General features: G+C 42.5%; 1 protein-coding gene and 1 long non-coding RNA gene across 10 annotated transcripts in view; one reads left to right on the top strand and one right to left on the bottom strand.

Annotated features, from left to right (window-relative positions):
- Window positions 1–4,221, bottom strand: part of LOC116753622 — an 80,663-nt gene extending 76,442 nt beyond the window's left edge. The window contains exons 1-2 of one of the 2 annotated variants that reach the window (XR_004349776.1): window positions 3,872–4,221; window positions 3,222–3,372 (exon numbers count right to left, since the gene is read on the bottom strand). This is a non-coding gene — a long non-coding RNA (uncharacterized LOC116753622). Of the gene's footprint in view, window positions 1–3,221 lie in introns of both variants that reach the window. The other variant, XR_004349775.1, reaches the window with a different exon arrangement.
- A 1,174-nt stretch (window positions 4,222–5,395) lies between these two features.
- Window positions 5,396–19,209, top strand: part of IGF2BP2 (insulin like growth factor 2 mRNA binding protein 2) — a 165,024-nt gene continuing 151,210 nt past the window's right edge. For 3 of the 8 annotated variants that reach the window (XM_032631555.1, XM_032631557.1, XM_032631552.1), the window contains exons 1-2: window positions 5,419–5,663; window positions 7,239–7,299. In XM_032631555.1, coding sequence (XP_032487446.1) covers window positions 5,486–5,663; window positions 7,239–7,299 — 239 coding nt within the window. In that variant the 5' untranslated portion in view covers window positions 5,419–5,485. Of the gene's footprint in view, window positions 5,664–7,238; window positions 7,300–9,380; window positions 9,437–19,209 lie in introns of those variants that run through there. The other 5 variants (XM_032631554.1, XM_032631560.1, XM_032631556.1 and 2 more) reach the window with 5 other exon arrangements.

Raw genomic sequence — 19,209 nt, 5'->3', positions numbered from 1 at the left:
TGAGTTTACTGTTCATTTGAGCTTCTTCTGTGAATTAGCCCATTCATATTCTCTCCCATTTTCTTAATGGTTGTCTTTTTCTGATTGATTTGTAAGTTCTCTTTTGCAGTTTGGATAATACATCTGTGTTTAAATTATGACCGCACAAATATTTTCACTGTTGAGCCTATGACCATTGCTCCTTTCTAGTATGACCATGTGTTTTTCCTAGAGTTAATGATTTCTTTGTTTTTCCATTTGCCTATTTTCCATATACCTGTGATTAATTTTTTCCAAATGTTCCAACATGCCTGCCATTCTATCAGAAATAATTACTATGCACTCATACATGAGTTCCACTCTTTTGTTCCCTGAAGTCCTCACTTTTCAAGCCATATATTCTCTTGTTCCAGCCTGTGCTGATTGCTCTCTGAAAGGCTGCATTGCTGGCATTCTGAATCTTCTATTCAGTCTCTTGGGCTGGATTCATTTCCCAAATCCCATGTCTTCTTCTTTCATGGTGTTGCTGGCACTTGTCCTCCAGTAGCTTCCCCCCAAATGGAGGCATGTCTGAATCCTTGCAACTATTTTTAAATTGATGGTCTAACTAGGTTTAGAATTCTAGACTGGAAATCATTCCCATTTGGTTGTGAAGGCATTGCTCTACTGCCTCCTAGAGTTCTTTGTTTTAGAAATACATTTCCATTCTCTTTCTAAATCCTTTTTATGTGACCTCTTTTCTCCCAGATACTGGGTTTGTTTGGGTTCTAAGTTTTACAGTGCGTTTTTTGTTTTTGTTTTTGTTTTTTGCGGTACATGGGCCTCTCAAGGTTGTGGGCTCTCCTGTTGCAGAGCACAGGCTCCGGACATGCAGGCTCAGCGGCCATGGCTCATGGGCCTAGCCGCTCCGTGGCATGTGGGATCTTCCCGGACCGGGGCACAAACCCATGTCCCCTGCGTCGGCAGGTGGACTCTAAACCACTGCACCACCAGGGAAGCCCTACAGCGTGTTTTTGCTCTGGATCTTTTGTGTTGAGGCTTCAGTAAACCCCTTCAGTCTGGAGATCCATGTCTTTAATACTGGAAGGTTCTTGTTTTTGTTGTTTTTCTGGCATTATTTTCTCTGTTCTCTTTTTCTCAAACTTATTCTAAAACAATATTTGGATTTAATTTTAGGTGTGAAGCAGATGCTTTTTTGTGTCTCTGTGCCTTTGCATATGCGATTCCTTCTACCTAGGACACATTTCCTCTCCCATTCCTTCTCCTATCGTAGAAAATCCCTACTTATCTTTCAAAGTACATTTCCAATTTCAGTTCTATGGTGATCCCCTCTCTGATATTAGGCTGAATAAGACATCCTCTCCTCCTGTATGCTCACAAAGTCTTTTCTGGCGCCTCTAATGCCAAACTATAATCTGTTTATACATCTGCCTCCTCCATGATCATAAACTCCTTGAGCAGGATGATGTTTATCCATTTCTGGATCCTCAGTGCCTAACACTGTGTAATGCCATGAATGAATGAATTCAACAAGAGGTGAAAAATGAACATTTCTTCCTCCTGTATGTTAAGCGCCATGCAAGGTAGGTACCATCTCATACATTTTCACTTAATCCTTAGAGCAAACCTCAGATAATAATGGTTTATGCAACAAATATTACCTGGGTTCCTAGTACATGCCAGGTTTGATATTGGTGAAAGGATGAAAAAGCCAAGACCTCAAAAAGACTTTTTTTCTCATACAGTTTTTTTAAATTGACATGCAATTCACATATCATAAAATCCATCTGTTCAAAATGTACACCTCAGGGGTATCACCACTAGACAAGATATTTTTTTATCTGTATAAAGGAAATGCTGTATGTATCCTGGGGTCAAGTCAGAAGAGAAAACAGTTTACCAGGGGAAGAAATGCATTCCAGGGAAAGGGAGCAGTATGTGTAAAGGAGTACAGCTCTGAGATGGCCCAGTATTTGGAAAATATGAAAAGTGGAGGGGAGTTGGAGTTTATAGTGAGCAAGTAGGTTGGGCTATTTTACAAACGAGGAATCTGAAGTTCAGAGAGGTGAATTAACTCAACTAAGGTCAAACAATTTCTCTTCTGCCAACTTGGGAAAAAGTATCTAAACAGTTACCCCACCACCAATCATTCCCAACAAGCAGGCAGGTGCTGACACCACCAAATACTGTATTATCAAATGCTGAATTGCCTCCAAATCCTTTAGCCTTCCAGGAAATAGGCTTCATTTTCTCTCCCAACTCCTTGTATCACCTAGAACCATTGGCCACAATGACCACCATAATTAGTTCAACAAAAACATTTCCACTGTGGTTTTTTAGACTCCAAAGGTTAAGGCCACCACAGTGATACTATCAGTAGGTGCTCTGTCCATGGATAAAATATTGGTCATGAAAGTCAAGATGAAGCCTTAATACTTCATGAGCTCTTTGTTAGGCTAACATGTGTTTGCCAATCATATTTCAAGCCCTCTGTATGACCAGGAAAGAAGTCTATTTTTCTGGGCTTGTTTTCCTACTTACAAAGTGACATTACCCAGTCACTTTACCACCATCCTGCCCAAAAGAACCATTGGAAAACCATGAGGATCTGTACTGTTTTGAAATTCTTGAGGAAAAGGTCAATATATGCTTTTAAAAGTAATATGCCTAATATAAGAATTTTCCCAAATTTCTGACCTCAGTGCAACATTCATAAAATTTTTGCTTATTAACCTTAAATTCAGCCCCGATCAATCTCTATTTCATCTCTCTGGGAAGGGAGAAGGTAGGGGAACTCAGGAGAAAACACGTAGAAAATGAAGTTTTGTCAAGCAGTGGCAATGACTTCTGGATTTCTGTTTTGCATTCGGAGGCTGTTCCATTCTCTATCGTGTGAAAGAGCAACTAACTCTGCCTTCTAAGATAATGAACTGTGGGTGCTACAAATCAGAGGTGTGGTGGAAACACATCCCCCATCAGTTACCTATCAAGCTCTTCTCCAGCACTATGTTTACAAACCACCAGCAGGAAAGAAGACACAAATTACAGCAAAGACCAGTTATTTTTCAGAAAAGAAATATGAAAGTGACCTGGTGAAGCAGAGTAGAAGAGTTCACCAGAAGCCAACTCTGCCAAGAATCTTTAGATGCTTGCTACCCACTAGAGAATCCATGCTAAAGTGTTTGCAGTAGGACCAAGGAATTGACATGTCTGAAAATATTATACACAAAAGTTTTACTAACCTTTCAGAGACCAATTATCCTTGCCACTCTTGTTTCTCTTTTAGAATGTGCAGTTTTGAAATACTGGAAGTAAAATAAAGCAAATAGTATGACGGTGATCATACCAATTATCTCTTTCCCCACAAGGAAATATTTTAAAGCTCATGAGTTCCTGGGGGAAAGAAAAGAAACAAGCATTAAGTGTGCGTCCACTGTCTCAACACACTACTCAGTTATCCTTTGTGTTGCCTTCACAACAGCCAAGAGTTGGTCACTTTATCCTCTCTTTATGGATGAAGAAACTTAGGCTCAGAGATGCTGGAACACTACATGCCACAACCCTGAGGTCTGAATCCTAATCCGAAAGACCTTCCACCGGCCAGTGTTTCCTAGACAAGGATCACCTGGGAGTACTTACAGACAATACAAAATCCAGGCTCACAATCAGTCTTCAAAGGAAGGGGCCAAGGAACGTGTATTTTAAAAATTATTTTTAAGAAGCCGTGCTCCCTCCACCCACTTAGTCAACAGGAGAGCTTGAGAAAGAGAGTACTTCACAACCCAGCCAGGAGACCATCCCTACATTTGTGGCTTCTGCAGCAAGAGACCCTCAACGCCCTCAAAATACATAAATAAATAACCAACCCACACTTCTCCCGTCAAACTATCACCTCTCCTAAGGCCCCCAGAAGTGCAGATCTTGGAATCTTCTTCTTCCCCTTTGCCTCTGAATCCTGCCCATTTTTTTCTTCCCTGTAGAACTTCATTTCCTGGCTGGGACCAGGCTCTAACCACCAGACTTCCAGCCGAGCCCCGGAACTCGCAACCGGTCTCCAGCCCGTCTGGCTCCTTCCCTAGCCCCTCGGCTCGGGCTGCTCTCATCCCAACCCTGCCTCTTCCGTCGGTCACGTTGTTTCCTCCGCTTGGAAGGACCTCTTTCCTCTCCGGGCCCTTCCCAATGCTCGGGGAACTCCTACACCGCCTGAGCGCCTCCAATTCCAGTTACCCTCGCCTCCCACCACCCCGGCGGGGGTACTGAACCCGGCCTCGAAGCCTAGCAGCAAGCGTCGGTCCTCCCGGTCGCAGTCCTTGCCCCCCTCCTCGCTCGCCTCCCCACCCGCCACCTGGCTTCGCAGCGGTGGCTCGGGAAGCCCTAGGCACTTCCCAGAATAGAGAGCAGCTGCCAACGTCAGGCTGCCGCCGGCCGCGAGGTTCCGGGCGCACGCGGTGCGGGCGGAGGGGACGTTGCTCCGCTCTGGCCTTCCTTCTCCCCTCGCGGGCCGGGAAACTGAGGCCCAGGGCTGGAGCAACTTCCCCGGGGTGCAAGGTCCGTGAAGGCCCGGTCGGTCCTGGGCCCCAAGCGTCCCGATCCCCGTCCGCGCTCCCTCGACCACACGCGCCGCCCGGTTACCCGGGAGAGTGGGGCGGGGAGCGGGTCTCTGAGCGAGCGCTCAGCCCGGGAACGCGCAGGGAGCCGGACTCGGCCAACTCGCCGCGAAAGTTGTGGTCTCCCAGCCTTCCCTCGCTTCTCACCTCTGAGACACACCTTCCCGCCGGCCCTGCAGCCGCGCCCTCACATCCGGTCCACCTTGCGCACACCCCTTTCCACGCTCTCCCACAGCCCCTCGCCCTCCTACGCCTGCAGCTCCCAGCCGCTCCCCCTCGCGCATTCCCACCCGCGCCCGGGGCGCGCCTTCCCCTCCCCGCCGCTCGCCCGGCCTCCGCGCCGCGCCTGCCCGAGGTTCTGGCTCCCGGGAGCCCCAGCCCCAGGCCGCGACCCGCTTCCGCCTGCCCGGCGCGGGGCAGAAGTCCCGGTAGCCGCGCGGAGCGCTCGGAGCGCGGGGGGCGCCAGGCGAGGGGCGCAGCGGCGCGGGGCGGGGAGGGGGCGCTCGCTCGCTCACTCTCGGCTGCGCACACGCCCGTACAAACTCTCACACAGACACACGCGGGGTGCGCTGCCGCCGCCCGCCGCTGCTCCTCCTCCCGCCACCGCCTTGAGAGGGAGAGAGGGAGGCAGAGAGAGCGCTTTGTCCGCGCGCCGCCGCCCGGCCCGGGACTCTGCCCCGAGGAGGCAGCCGCGCCGAGTCCCCGCCTCCGCCTCTGCCCCCGGGCGGGCCGGGCCGGCCGCGGTGGGGGGAGCCAGGCTGAGGGTGGGGGTGGGTGGCGGGCGGGCGGAGGGCGGGGAGGGGGGGCGGAGGAGGAGGAGGGGAGACGAGGGCAGCGGAGGAGGCGAGGAGCGCCGGGTACCGGGCCGGGGGAGCCGCGGGCTCTCGGGGAAGAGACGGATGATGAACAAGCTTTACATCGGGAACCTGAGCCCCGCCGTCACTGCCGACGACCTCCGGCAGCTCTTCGGGGACAGGAAGCTGCCCCTGGCGGGACAGGTCCTGCTCAAGTCCGGCTACGCCTTCGTGGACTACCCCGACCAGAACTGGGCCATCCGCGCCATCGAGACCCTCTCGGGTGAGCAGTCGGCGCTGTCCCCCTCCCCCCGCCTCGCCCAGCTCAGGCCGGGACGGCGCCCGGAGGGAGGCCGAGCCCTGCGGGCGGCGCCCGGCGGGGGCTTTAGCGCCCGCACGTTCACTTCCACGCACCAGACCTTCAACTCTCACCGCCGGCCCGCTCTTGGGACGGCCCGCTCCCCTCCCCCCACGGCTCCGGACTCACCCTTTGCCCTCCCAGCCGCAGCCCTGGGGCGACCCCCGAGCCTCCCCTAGGGTTCCCGAGGCTCTCTCGCTCTCCCGGGGCACCCCTTGTTCCTCCGGCTCCCCGAGTTGCTTTCCAGTTCCCCACCCCCATCCTTAGAGAGCCCCCGTCTCCCCTTCTTCCCTGACCTTTCCGTCACCCCTTTTGTCAGGGACCCCCCCTAAACCCTGAATGTCCTTCTCCCTTGAGCGGACCTTACCCCTTCCCGTGCCTCGTGCCCAGGACCTCTCGCCCTCTGGCGTCCCCTGAGCCGCACTCTCCTTTCGAGCCCCCTCCCCAGCTCGCCCCGCGGTCCCCCACTTTTGGCACCCCCTCGGCGCCACCCTGACGATCCCCTCCGAGGTTTCGGGGCTCCCCCCACCCCGCCTTTGCACGACGGCACATCTCTATCGGTCCTCTCCCGAACCTCAGTCCCTTCTCGCTTGTCTCTCAAGCGCTCCTATTTTTCTCTGAATTTTTTGTCCGATTTTATTGAGAAGAACTCGGGGCTGGGGGCTTTCCGCCGTCTGTCCCCCCGCCTCCCGCTCGGCCAGAAGCACCTTTTTACGAGGTGCCCTGTCTCAACTCGGTGGGGGCCCGGACTGAGAACCGAGAAAGAGGCGACCGGGGGGCCCGCGAGAGCGCTGGAGCCCAGACGGGAGACGGAGAGCGACACACACACACACTCGCGCGCGCGCGCACTCACCAACTCTCCCTCCCGCACACGCACCGCTCGGAGCCGCGCTCGCCCCCAGGCCACGAGCCTGCGCCCCCCGAACCTCGGCCCGGCTGGAGCCCCTTCCCCACCGGCGCGCGGGGTGGGGGCGGGGCAGCGGCGAGGCCAAGGTGACCAGAAGCAGGCGGGGACCCGGCTCTCACGGAAGCGGCCCCCGGGGGGCTTCGGCGTGTCTCACCAGGGCCACCGGGAGGAGAGGGCAGGGAGGGGAGAGCAGCGGAGCCTTCGGAGCCCGGATTAGCGCAATGGAGAGGTGGGGGCCCGGAGAGGAGCGGGGCCGCGCCAGCCCTGCAGCTTGAGTTTCAAATGAGCTCATCCTTTCAAATTGGCGCCGCTCTTTATTAAATTTGTTTTTCCGGTAATGCCACCCACAGCTATACCTGGGGTCGGGATCCGGGCTCGCACCCTTGCCACCTCGTCCCGGGGAACAAGGCGACATGGGGCGCCCACCTTTTTTCTCCACTGGGAACCAAGTTTGCCCAGCTCGAGCAGGGTAGGAGACCCCTTGAGGGCGCCCGAAGGCGGAGCCGGAGCGTGGAGTTCTGTGCGTGCCCCTCCTAGCCCCCCGCCGGTTTGATTGCAGGAAGGTTCTGAGTGCGTTAATTTCTGTTTTAAAGGTAAAGTGGAATTGCATGGGAAAATCATGGAAGTTGATTACTCAGTCTCCAAAAAGCTCAGGTAAATATATTTTGCTTAGTTTTTTTGTGTGATTGGTCTTACGTCTAAATAAAAAAAATACACTCAGTTTTTAAAAATGTGCTTGTATAGTTTTTTTTAAAAGGCGTTTGTTTGTTTTTGTAGTGGAGTTAAAATAGTTTAGAAAGCTACATTTTTTACTTTCATTATATAAGGTGTTTACTGTACTTGGAAAGTATCTGGTGCCTTATTGGGGGTGGGTGGCGAACACTAGCTGTGTTAAATTCGCTGGGACCGTTTAACTTGTTTATGAAAACTTGCCTCCCGCCCGCCACTCCCACCCCTGCCCCCCAGCACAATGGCAACAAATGCTTGTCAAGACTTCCTGTGAGATGTTAAGAGTAAATATTTACTGTGTCAGCTAAATTGCTTAACTAAACTTCGCGATTATTGCGATTAATTAGTTTTCTTTTTTAGATACCTTAGTGTTGAATAATAAAATAATTCAGCAAGGGGTCGATATTTTTGCATAGTGCTTTAAACAAGTAGGCTGTTTGGATTAGGTGGCAGTTAAAAGCCAGACTTTTTTAGTCACAGAGACTACTGAATATTGCTTCTGAGCGTTTTCTTGTTGTTGCTTTTAAGATATGTTTGAGGCTAAACAAATATCACTGTGAAATCTATAATTATATTTAAGTGCACTGTTGTTAATGAAGGACTAAAAAGTTTTGTGGAGGTTGGATTTCTCCACAGTGATTTGCTTACGTGAGAATGTCTGTGAGGAGAGAATGAGGGAGAACATCTTTGTTTAAAGTTTATTGTGGACTTTAAATTTGGGCCCTTTATTACTCATTCTAGATTTTTTTTCTATGTGTCGTAACTTAGTTTATATCCCATTCACATACATTTCTTCACCATTAGTCATTAAGTAGCTGAATTGGAGACTCTAAGTGAAGTCTTTGACTTACCACCTTTACAGTTTGTGATTCTCAATAGTGTAACCATTTACTTGATTTTTGCCAGGATTGAATAGATTTTAAAACAAACTATCCCAATTGTTAAATACATAGATGTTTTGCTTAAAGGGTTTCTAAAAATGTGTGCACATTTCCAGATATGTTTTAACTAAGCAACAGAATATCTTTTGTTTGCCAGTGATTCCAGTGGCATATCAGAAAACTACTTAATAACTTAAAAAAAAAAGAGGTAAAAATTATGATTTGCGGTTTCATGTGTAATATTAAGCTAGTTCTTCTCTCTAGGAAGAAATGTAATGTGCAACTGATTAATTTTTAAATTATTTTAAGTTTGTATGCTTTTCTTAAAAAATTTTTTTTTGCTTGAGAAATCGAAGTTGAAGCTTTTTGATACATTAACTATTTACTGTAAGTTGAAATTACTCATAACACTTGAATATTGGATGAACATACTGAACAAGGTTTGAAAGAAGCACCCAAAATATTTGATGGGTTATGTTTCTATAAATATCTAATTCTGTTGGCTGTATAATTGTTTTGAGGGTTTTTTTTGGTTATAATTAGTAAAAATCGGTAGAATTTTATCTTTGGTTAGTTGGTGTCTCATTTCATGTTGCAAAGTATATTATTTAATGTTGCAATGTAAGTGAAATACTAGTTTAAAGTTATTAACATCTCTTGAAACTTCTCACAAATATATTACGTTTTAACTTTTTTCTTTCAAAATACAGAGGTTACTTGCTGTTAGCTGGTGGGTCATTTAGATGATTTTGCTGTGTTTATATAAGAGTTCAGAATTAAAAGCTTGTCCCAAATTTTTAGTATTAATTAAATAAAGAGCAATCTAGGACTTATACAGCTCTATTGGTACATGATTTCTTTGAACACTGTGGGTAATATGAAATACCTAGGAGGTAGATTGAAATGCGCTGTGTATGATTCAGTACTCTGAAGATGTCTGACATGCCAAATGTATGCATAAGCTGCTGCTGTAGAGGGCTGCTTCATTTCTGATTGGATAGCTTTGATCTTTCTTCCTTTCCTTTATTAGTTTAAAATGCAGAAATTAGTTACTGGTACTGCAGGCTAAGGGAGAGAGAGCTGATGCCTGGTGTTGTGTACTGAGCTCAGACTCCTGGGAGGAGGCAGCTGTGTGTTCTCATGTACAGGGCTCCACCACGGAGGGGACTCTCAAAAACAGGGTACTGTGACATTTGAAACCAAAGCTTTTATGTTATATGGTGACTATTTTGGTGTTCTTTTATTGCACTTCCATGAAAATTAACAAGTTAAAAGTACATTTGTTGGCCTTCAGTCAGTTCTATATGTGGTTTTTGTGTTAGTAGAAGTGAAAATGTGAAGGAAACAATGCATCCTCATTGCTTGCTTACTTAAAAAACCATTCCACAAGTGAGTGCTCATTTTCTTTATATTGTTCTGATTTCTTTCTGTTCTCAAGAATCAGTTTTAATATCTATATTCCAAATAGATTTTTTTTAACCTAATGATACTTGGGAGGAGATGTTTTTTATCTTAAGTTATGAAAATATTTGCATGCCATTTGCTTACCAATTGGATCTTTTGTTAAATACCATTCTAGCATTATTTTATATGTGCTGTTTTTGTAGACAGACTAGATAGTATTATTTTCTCAGGGTCACTTAAAAGTAGAAAACTCTTTTCTTTTGCCACATGTGCTTCATTCTTATTAAATGCAAATTATTGTAATGTAAACCATGTACAAACCATCTATTTTTCTTACTTTCTAAGTTGGCTTCAGGCTCTGTTGAATAAAAATCTTTGATTCTTTTTTCTCTATTCGCATTTCTTGGTAGCATATATGAATCAAAGATTTCTTAAGGAAGAAAAAACAAAGGGCTGTAAAAGTTGTGGAAACTTCCTTGATAGAAATTTCATTTTTGATGTTGATGAGAGTTTAGTTTAAAAAAAATTTATATACTATATGTATCTACACACATGCACACACATGCACACACACACACACACATTACATAAATTGTTTTGAGCTAAGACATACGCTAACCTGAATGTGCTTTGTAACTAAAGTTGAATGATTCTGTGAGAAACAAAACTTTGAAAAATGCAATTTCTGCCCACTTCTAGGAAGTAACTAAGTGGTGCTAGACATGCTTTCACTGAGATGGTGAGAATACTATGAGGTAGTGTAGGGAAAAGCTATGAATTTGTCTTTCATGAGTTAAAAATCAGTAATTGTGTTCTCTCCAATGCAAATGAATTTGGTCTCCTATAGGAATGTTAAAGAAAACAGTATCTCAATTGTGTTTTGCTTGTATGTACTACATTGTGTATAGTTGAATTAAATACCAAAAAGAAAAAAAAAAACCCAACCACCCAACCTCAAGCCCTCCCTGCAACAAAGGCTTTTGATGGATCAATTTTTAATTTTGTAACAACAGAAAAGACTTTATTAGGTTAAAATTATATGGTACCCTATTTCAAGAATTTGTTGAATTAGAAATTATGGCCTGGATTTAATTGTATAGATTCCATGTGTGGATATTTTACATATATATATATGTACACACACATACACACACATATATATATTACTCTAAGGTTAGTTTTGATTTGACTTTGAGTTGGACATTTAGTTTCCCATTTTAAAAAAAGGCTAGTAATTTTTTTATGCCGTTCTAGGTAATGCCATAGAAAATTACACATTTTCGTGACCTTTAAGAGATAAGTGTTGGGATTAAAATAGAAGCAATAAAGAAAAAAATTACTTGGTAATTCAGGTTTAAAATTCTAGTTTGTGTTTTTAAAAGACTGGTCATTGTTTTTTACGTTATTTGGTTAAATATTAAAAGCCATTGAAATCTACAAAGCGAAATAGATGTTATATGGGGCTTGATTTTCCAATTTGACAAATTCATATCAATTTTAAATTATATTGTAGTGATTTATAAAAGTACTAGATGGCTAAACACATGAACGTTAATTCTAAATAGTGATTTGGTGATATGTTATACATTTGTCAAATTGTGTTTTTTTAAATAATAATGTTTCTTTGTAATTATGGCTGGGTATAAGATGACCATAAGGGATGGTCTCAGAGTTTTGTTTTTTATTATGTTAGCCTGAGATTATCATTTATATAGAGAAGATGAGAGAAGATTAATAATATTTGTAGAACACCTTTTATACATAATGATTTAAAGTACAATATATTTTCTTTAAGAAGAAAAATTTTAAAGGATGTTAGAAGATTTAGAACTAATACATATCAAAATCAACATTTCACTATTATTTTGAGTAAATGCTTTTTATTTTACAGAGGTTGTTCCAGTTTTTTAGATGGGGGGAATGTAAATGACATTGAAATGTGCATAAAAGGGTGGTAATTTGGGCACATTTATTAAAAGTCAAAAAGTTATGAAAATCAGATTTCTGTAAGAACTATTTATACATATTTGATACTTTCAGCTTTCTAAATATTTGCTGTCTCCTGCTGAATCACTCTTCCAAGTCTGCTAATGAAATCCTCAAAAGTAGATGAGCAATTGGTCAGTTGTTAGAGGACATAATTTGAGTTTAAGTGCATCAATCTCTGTGGTTCAGCGGGGTGTGTGCACACGTGCGTGTGTGTTTTATGGGAGACAGTAGTTTCAGACAGATGGTATCAAGAGGGAAGAGGAGGATATCTTTAAATTAAACAACAAATGTTCTGGATTTTAGTCCTGACAAGGCAAATGAAAATTGCTAGGTGTTTGAACCTTGTGGTAAATAAAGGGAGTCAAGTGCAATAATATGTGCCTTGAGTGATGCATAACTCTTGCAGGTGTTTAACCTTGTGGGAGCCAGGGCACAGACACCTGTAGTGGCTTCTTCAGTGAGCATGCTACTGGAAGGACCATTCTGTGGGAAATTTACTCTCCTTCACTTTTGCTTGGATGTCCCCTCTCACTAAGAGAATTGGCAAGTGATTCTGTGTAGGCTTTGATTTTCTATAGAAGATTTAAGACTTGAATATGCATTTTCATTTAGAAATTCTATACTGTGGAAGACAGTGTATTATTTTGCATAACAAAAGTACTCTGAGAGAATCAGTTTCATTAGAAGAAGCATAGTATTGAGCTGGTTTCTTTGGAGGCTGTTAAAAAAGTTGAATAATAAATTTCAAAAATATATTTTAAAAAATTATATTTAAATGCCACCAAAATGTCTTCAGTGTTCTTATTGGTGTTGAAGAAGAAAGTGGTGGGGTTTGGCTAAACCAATTTTTTAAACCAGCTTTCTAAAAATTTTAGTCAAAAGCATAATTTCCAAAAGTTACGATTAACTTCTTAATTTGAAGAATGGGAGAGTTCTGTTTAACAAAATTTGCCCAAGTAATTTGTTAGTCAAGGTTTGTCCTTTTTAAACTCAAATTAAAGTTCAAATTAGTTTGGGTAGTCATTCAAAACACTATCACTGAAGAAAACATAATAGCAAATAAACAACAAACACCTACCAGTAAAGATAACAATCTTGCCCTTCATTTATCACCGTTAAAATATTTTTTTAAATCTTTTACTTTATAATTTGACTTCATGCTTACAAACTTGTAATTTTCATTTGGTGGCATGGACTGTATGGGTTCTATTTTGGGCAGCAAAATTGCAGAGTGCTCAGAGCATTATTTTTAAGGTTTTTCTTTTCCTGTTTTGATCATGTACTTTAGTCTGGTCTTTCCATAAAATAGTGAAGAAAAATTATTTACTTTTACAGAAAAATTCAGATTTTGTTATTTTGGCTTCCAAAGAGGAGGGAGAATATAATTACTGTTTCTTTAATTTGGTTTAGTGTTTGATGGCATGTTGAGGTGTTGAATAAGTAGACCAGAGAAAATGGATACTTTTGAATTTATAGCAGGCAATCAAGTCCAAAATGATGTCCATCATTTAATAGATATGTTTCTTCCCCAAGCCTCTGGTTCTCACTAAATAATAAGCTTGCATTTTGGAGACATGTTTTGTTTATTCTTGGATTTCCTATTTATTTATCTGTTCTATACTTTATTTCTTAAAATGTGAAGATTTAGTTAGAATTTTCCCATTCTGTTTATTATCAAGAATATTTCATAAAATAGGTATTTCAGTAAGTCCATTAAATGAAAATTAAGAGTTCTGATGCATGTTTTAGACTTTCTTCTATCTATCTATATCAAGGAAAATGTTGTACCTAATGACCAGGATAATCTGTATGGGACGATTGCAATGAGAATGATATTTTCAGTTTTTCTTATTATCATACAATTAATGTGTACCAACATGTGAGGATTTGCCCTGTGGGGGAAGCTTGGACTTTTAGTTTTTGTTTTAAATGTGATCAGAAAGGTAATATCATGATTCCATGTGTTGACATGTAAATACTACTAGATAAATGTATATTTATGTGCCTGCATCTCATATTCACATAGTACTGATAATATCTCAGCCTCTTTAACACATTATTTCATTTATTCTAAATAATAATTATGTGAAGAAGAAAGGACAGTTAATATTATTCCTTTTTTTAGATGAGAAAACTCAGTCTCAGAGAAATTTAATAATTTACCTAAGGTCACATTACTATTAAATAGTAAAGCTAGGGTTAGAACTTCTGATTCTCAGTCCAGAGTACTTCACCTACGTTTACTTTGTTTAATTAAAGAAGTTATCTGAAAGTGTTGTACGGTTCAAAGGTTGCCATTCAAGAGTGATGGAAAGATATAAATATAGATTTGTTTGTGAATCACGCTTTGCAATGATCTTATTCTTAATCCAAATGATCTGTACTTTGTTATAGTTTTTAGGAAAAAAATTAGAAACAGAGGTCATTTTTAAATTACTGGCAGTATCACTGTGCTTGCCCATAGACAGAAGTGGGGTATGCCTAACCAAGAAGGTTGGATCTTGATGTTGTTGTTACATTGCTTTTTTTAGTGTTTGCATTCCTTGTATTATGACATAGGACATTGCCGAGAAAGATGTTTCAACAGCTGAGCCACACAGATTACACAGGTAGCCCTGGTCAAGACCGTGTGCCACATGGTAAAGGAAAGTCAAGCTCAAGGAATCACTTGGGTGGGTTCGTCCCAGGTTTCAGCCAATCCATTGTCAGAGGGCAGGACTGTTTCGTTTTAAGTGTTTTGCTGGTAGCTGCCAAGTCTTTCCTGAGATTTGGTGTCTCTCTCTGATTCACTTTCTGTACAGAATATGGCCTTTGGCCTCTCCTGTGGGAGTGAAATGAATGTTAATAGGATAGCATCCCTAAAGTTCTCTGAGTTCCTCATTAATGATATAGTCACTCAAAAGCATATACTAAATAACTAAGCATGTGAAGAACAGTCCATTTCCCCTTAATTGTGAACTTTGTCTGCATTTATCCTCATTTCCTTTAACTTTTGTGTAGTATCATATTTATGGTGGTGGTGGAAGGGAGGAAGGAATTATCAAGAAAAAGGTAAGTGAAAGATTATTTCCAACTCCCTAGGCATTTCATTTCTTTAACTTAGTAGAGCCCAGAGTAGGGTATTGCATGTTCTGTGGAATTCTGACTCAGAAGATGGGGAAAAGGAAGAAAGGTAACTAATACTTGCTGAGTAGTTAATGTGCTAGGCATTGGACTAGGCCTTCTCCATATTTTTTTGTATACAGCCGAGAGAGATCTGAATTTCATCCCTTTCACAGATAGGGCTGTAAAGCTTTGGACTCCAAAGCAACTCCTTCTACTGACCAAACCTGCTTCAAAGATGCAGTGGGTGTCTTACCCTTGCTTACCATCTAATTTGTATACAGTAACAGCACCCTAGCAATAAAGTAGGAAGTTGTGATAATGTGTACATAGGTAATAGAGTAACTTTGTATGTTTTTCCTAACTCAGAATTAGAGCTAAAGTTTACATGTATACAACAGATATGCTGAGGAAGATAAAGGATTGACTGAAGTTAGTATATTTTTAATTTAGTGTAATTGAAAAACAACTGAAAGTGTTAGTCATAATTTGAAGAAACTTTCTTGAAGTAGACCTATAGTAGAGGCATTAGTAATTACTTAAAGATAAAAAGATTTTTAAAAAATCATTGTGGTTGAAAGTTAAGTGTAAAAAACATATGTATGCAGTGGGGTGGGGGTGGGTAGGGAGGGTCTGTATTTTTGCCTTTGGCCCAGATACTTTTTTTAAATCCTGGAAAAAAACACCTCAGACTTTTTTGTGTAGGACCTAGAGTGTTGCACAAAGTGTGGCATGCTTTCATTTTTATCTGTATATTTTAAAAAGTGTCTATGATTTGGAGACGGAAATACGGGATTCTTGCAAATTATCTTCTATAGAGTGGTTCATCTTATTAACATTAGAAAATTGTAAACCTTTTAATTAATTAATGGCTGCATTGGGTCTTCGTTGCTGTGCGCGGGCTTCTCATTGTGGTGGCTTCTCTTGTTGTGGAGCACGGGCTCTAGGCACGTGGGCTTCAGTAGCTGTGGCTCGAAGGCTCTAGAGAACAGGCTCAGTAGTTGTGGCACACGGGCTTAGTTGCTCTGTGGCATGTGGGATCTTCCTGGACCAGGGCTCGAACCCATGTCCGCTGCACTGGCAGGCGGATTCTTAACCACTGTGCCACCAGGGAAGCCCTTAAACCTTTTTGACAATGAAAGATTCTGAAAGCACAGGGAGTAGAAAGATTTGTATATTCTTTTTGATACACTACTTAAGCATATTATGCATTCATAACTTTTTTTGTTTTTTTTTAGTAAATAGGACTTGAGATACAATTATACTACCATTGGAATGAGATATACAAGCATTTTGCTTCGTAGATATAGAGGTGGTGCTTTTTTGATAAGAATGTAATTTTATGAAAAAATTTTATTATAAGATGAAAAATAATGGCTTTTCTCAGTCAAGAGTATTATCAGAAAAGATTTTTATTACCACATTTATATATTCTTTTTTACTCTTTCTCTTTGAAAGTAAAGCAAAAAACTATTTCATTGAATGGTGGTTCTGTGGACAGGTTAACCTCAAACCAACTCATGAAATAGAGGCTATTTCGAAAAAGCTTACGTGAGGACAGGCTGTATAGTTCTTGTTACGTGGAGACCTTTTACTTTAGTCCCTCTTGATCTTTGTGATTTTAACAATGCATATTTGAAAAATGGATGTTTTGTCTCTTCATTGTGTAGATAAGGTTTTGGAGTAAAAGTGTTTGTGCATCATTATATGAGAGAGTTGGAGATAGATGATGAAAGAGTTTAACGCTGAAAAACTGGAGTTTAACCTCTTCAATTATTAAGAACAGAGGGAGGAGGGAAGCAAGGAAGGAGGAAGAAAGGAGGAAAGGGAGGAAGGAGAGAAAGAGGGATGGAGGAAGGGAGAAAGGATACCGGTAGCTGTAGAAGCATAGGTGACTGAACTTGGTTGTGCAGCTTGTACGGTCTGTAATTCCAGAGCGTGTTAGAAAGACTGGTACTCACTGGTGGTGGTTGGGAGACAGTAAGTGATTCCATTGGTGGTAGCAGGACCAGGAGGCTCACACAAGTTGTTCTTTGACTTTTAAAAACCCTTAAGAGTATGTGGTTGGCCTACCCCACAAACGATCTTATATTTCTTTCTTTGAGGCCCTGCACTGGCCAGTTCCTCTCTCTTATTCTCCTTCCCCTTTGTACTTCCGCAGGGATGGCTGGGCAGGACTGGAAGGTGCCTGGTGTGTGAGGCCTGCCTCCAGCCTGGTGCCCCCTCGCTGGCGGAGTCTGGGGAAGTGGGGAGGCATGTGTGTGCTTGCTCAGTGTGCTGGAATGTATGGGCTCTGTGGCTCACGCTTCCTCGGAATGTGCCACAGACACGCTCCTCCATGGTCTCCACGGTCCTGGGGGTCAACCCTCATAAGCTTTTGTGAATAGTTGAAAACTTGGGATGGAATTTCCCAGTGCTGAAAGTTTAGGCTACTATTTTTCCCCCCTGAAGTGGATTTGTGTTTATTCTTTGTAAAGGAAAAATATCTACTAACAACAACCATTGAAGAACAGAAAAAAATTTGTGGGTGCGTAAATAACCTGGCTTTTCTCCTGGATCCAGCTGTACTCTTTTTTTCCCTTCTCTTCAGACTGATAGTGATGTCTTCAAATCATGGACACTGAATTTGTAAACTAAGCTCTCTAAAACTCCCCGAGTTGTGTCGCTGCTAAAGATGATGAAATCAAGGATCTTTAGAAACTAGGTTTTGTGTTTTTTTTAATAAATTTTATTTATTTATTTTTGGTTGCATTGGGTCTTCCTTGCTGCGCACGGGCCTTTTCTAGTTGTGGTGAGCGGGGGCTACCCTTCACTGTGGTGCATCGGCCTCTCACTGCGGTGGCTTCTCTTGTTGCAGAGCACGGGCTCTAGGTGCGCAGGCTTCAGTAGTTGAGGCGCACGGGCTTAGCTGCTCCGCGGCATGTGGGATCTTCCCGGACCAGGGCTTGAACCCGTGTCCCCTGCATTAGCAGGCGGATTCTTAACTGCTGCGCCACCAGGGAAGCCTAAGAAACTAGGTTTTAAGCTCAGATTTTTTAAAATATAGGATTTAATCTCCTTTCTAAGGAATAAAAAACAAACTGCTGGTTGGTTAATATTCTTTAAAGTTTTTAGTTGCTTAATATTTTTTTAAAATTTAGATTTTATTTTATTCTTCACTAAAGATTTGCAATGACAAAGGCACTGCTGGCTCCATTATTTGAAATAAAGACAGGGATTTAGGTTTATGAAGTAGGTAAGTTAAAAAGGAATTTTGTTGTAAGGGTTATAAAAGAATTGAGAACAGGTGGCTGGTTCTGATGTAATTCTTTATACATCTTAAGAGGTTTGCCAGGGAAGAGTTAGCTCTCTGGTTCATTGATTTTTGTATTAATGGTTTGCCATATGTGTCTATTTCAATAGTGATTTCAAAACAATAATTCTGATATTGAAAATGATTTGTGGCTTTAGTTCACCTATAACAATCATGGTCAAGGTGTTAATACCTGCCTTAAAAATTTCCAGGCCAGAGTCACATGTTTTATTCCCCACAGCAGTGCTTTTAACAGAGTGTTCCACGGAGCCTTAGGATTCTGAGGAGATGCCAAATTTATGGGAAGAGGGAGTGGACATATGTACCTGGGGGTCCTGTCTTCTTACCAACCTTTCAATTGGAAGACAGCTGCATTCGTTGTTGTTTTATATATTGGAGTTTGGTCTAGAATTTGGATTAGCAGAGGTGCTTACTGCTTTGAATAAACAGTTTGGAAGTATCTGTCCTATAGTGTGTAATTCTGGGCCTTGAGTCCATCCCTTCGTTGATCAGGTATTCTAGCAGATGCAAAGCTCTTTCCTGAGGAAAGTTTAGACCCTGCCTCCCTTACTTGTGAATCCTGTGGAATGGCCTTCCATCTTCTGTCACTTTCGCTTTAGTAACAACTGTTTGCTTTGCCAACTGCATGCCAGACTATTAAATCTATGGATTTTTCTACAATCAACAGCACAGATTGTTTGCCCTTCAGGAACTTTCCAGGGAGCTCCTTGGGCAATAATTGTACTCTAGCTCTTGGCAGAGCCATTAGAGTCAACTGACTTTGTACAGTGATGGGTCTGGTGACATGGGACCCTCTCATTCGTCAAGAACAAGTTTTTGCTTTAGGAGGTGCAAGCAGGATGGCTTTCCTACCCCTTCTTCAAGCAGAGCAGCCCTACTTTTATCTGGTGTGTGTATTGGGGTTCCATGAACACAGAGGTGATCTTCAAAATATTTTCACCTGGGTAGAGTGGATGCCCAACAAATCAGAAGGGACATGAGCCATTTTACTCTAACGTGCACTTTTTCAGTATCAGTCCTGCATGTATGATTCTTGTTCAAAAACAGGATATTACTTCCAAAAATATTATTTTTTCGATGATTTCTTAACTTATGGCCAAAGACTCTTGGGGGGAGTCCTTATAGTCCTGAGGGAGAGAGGGAGAG

This window comes from Phocoena sinus, chromosome 4 (assembly GCF_008692025.1).
Source record: "Phocoena sinus isolate mPhoSin1 chromosome 4, mPhoSin1.pri, whole genome shotgun sequence".
Classification (NCBI taxonomy): domain Eukaryota; kingdom Metazoa; phylum Chordata; class Mammalia; order Artiodactyla; family Phocoenidae; genus Phocoena; species Phocoena sinus.
Note: the sequence above shows the minus strand (reverse complement) of the source record. Positions and strands in the feature narration are given on the sequence as shown.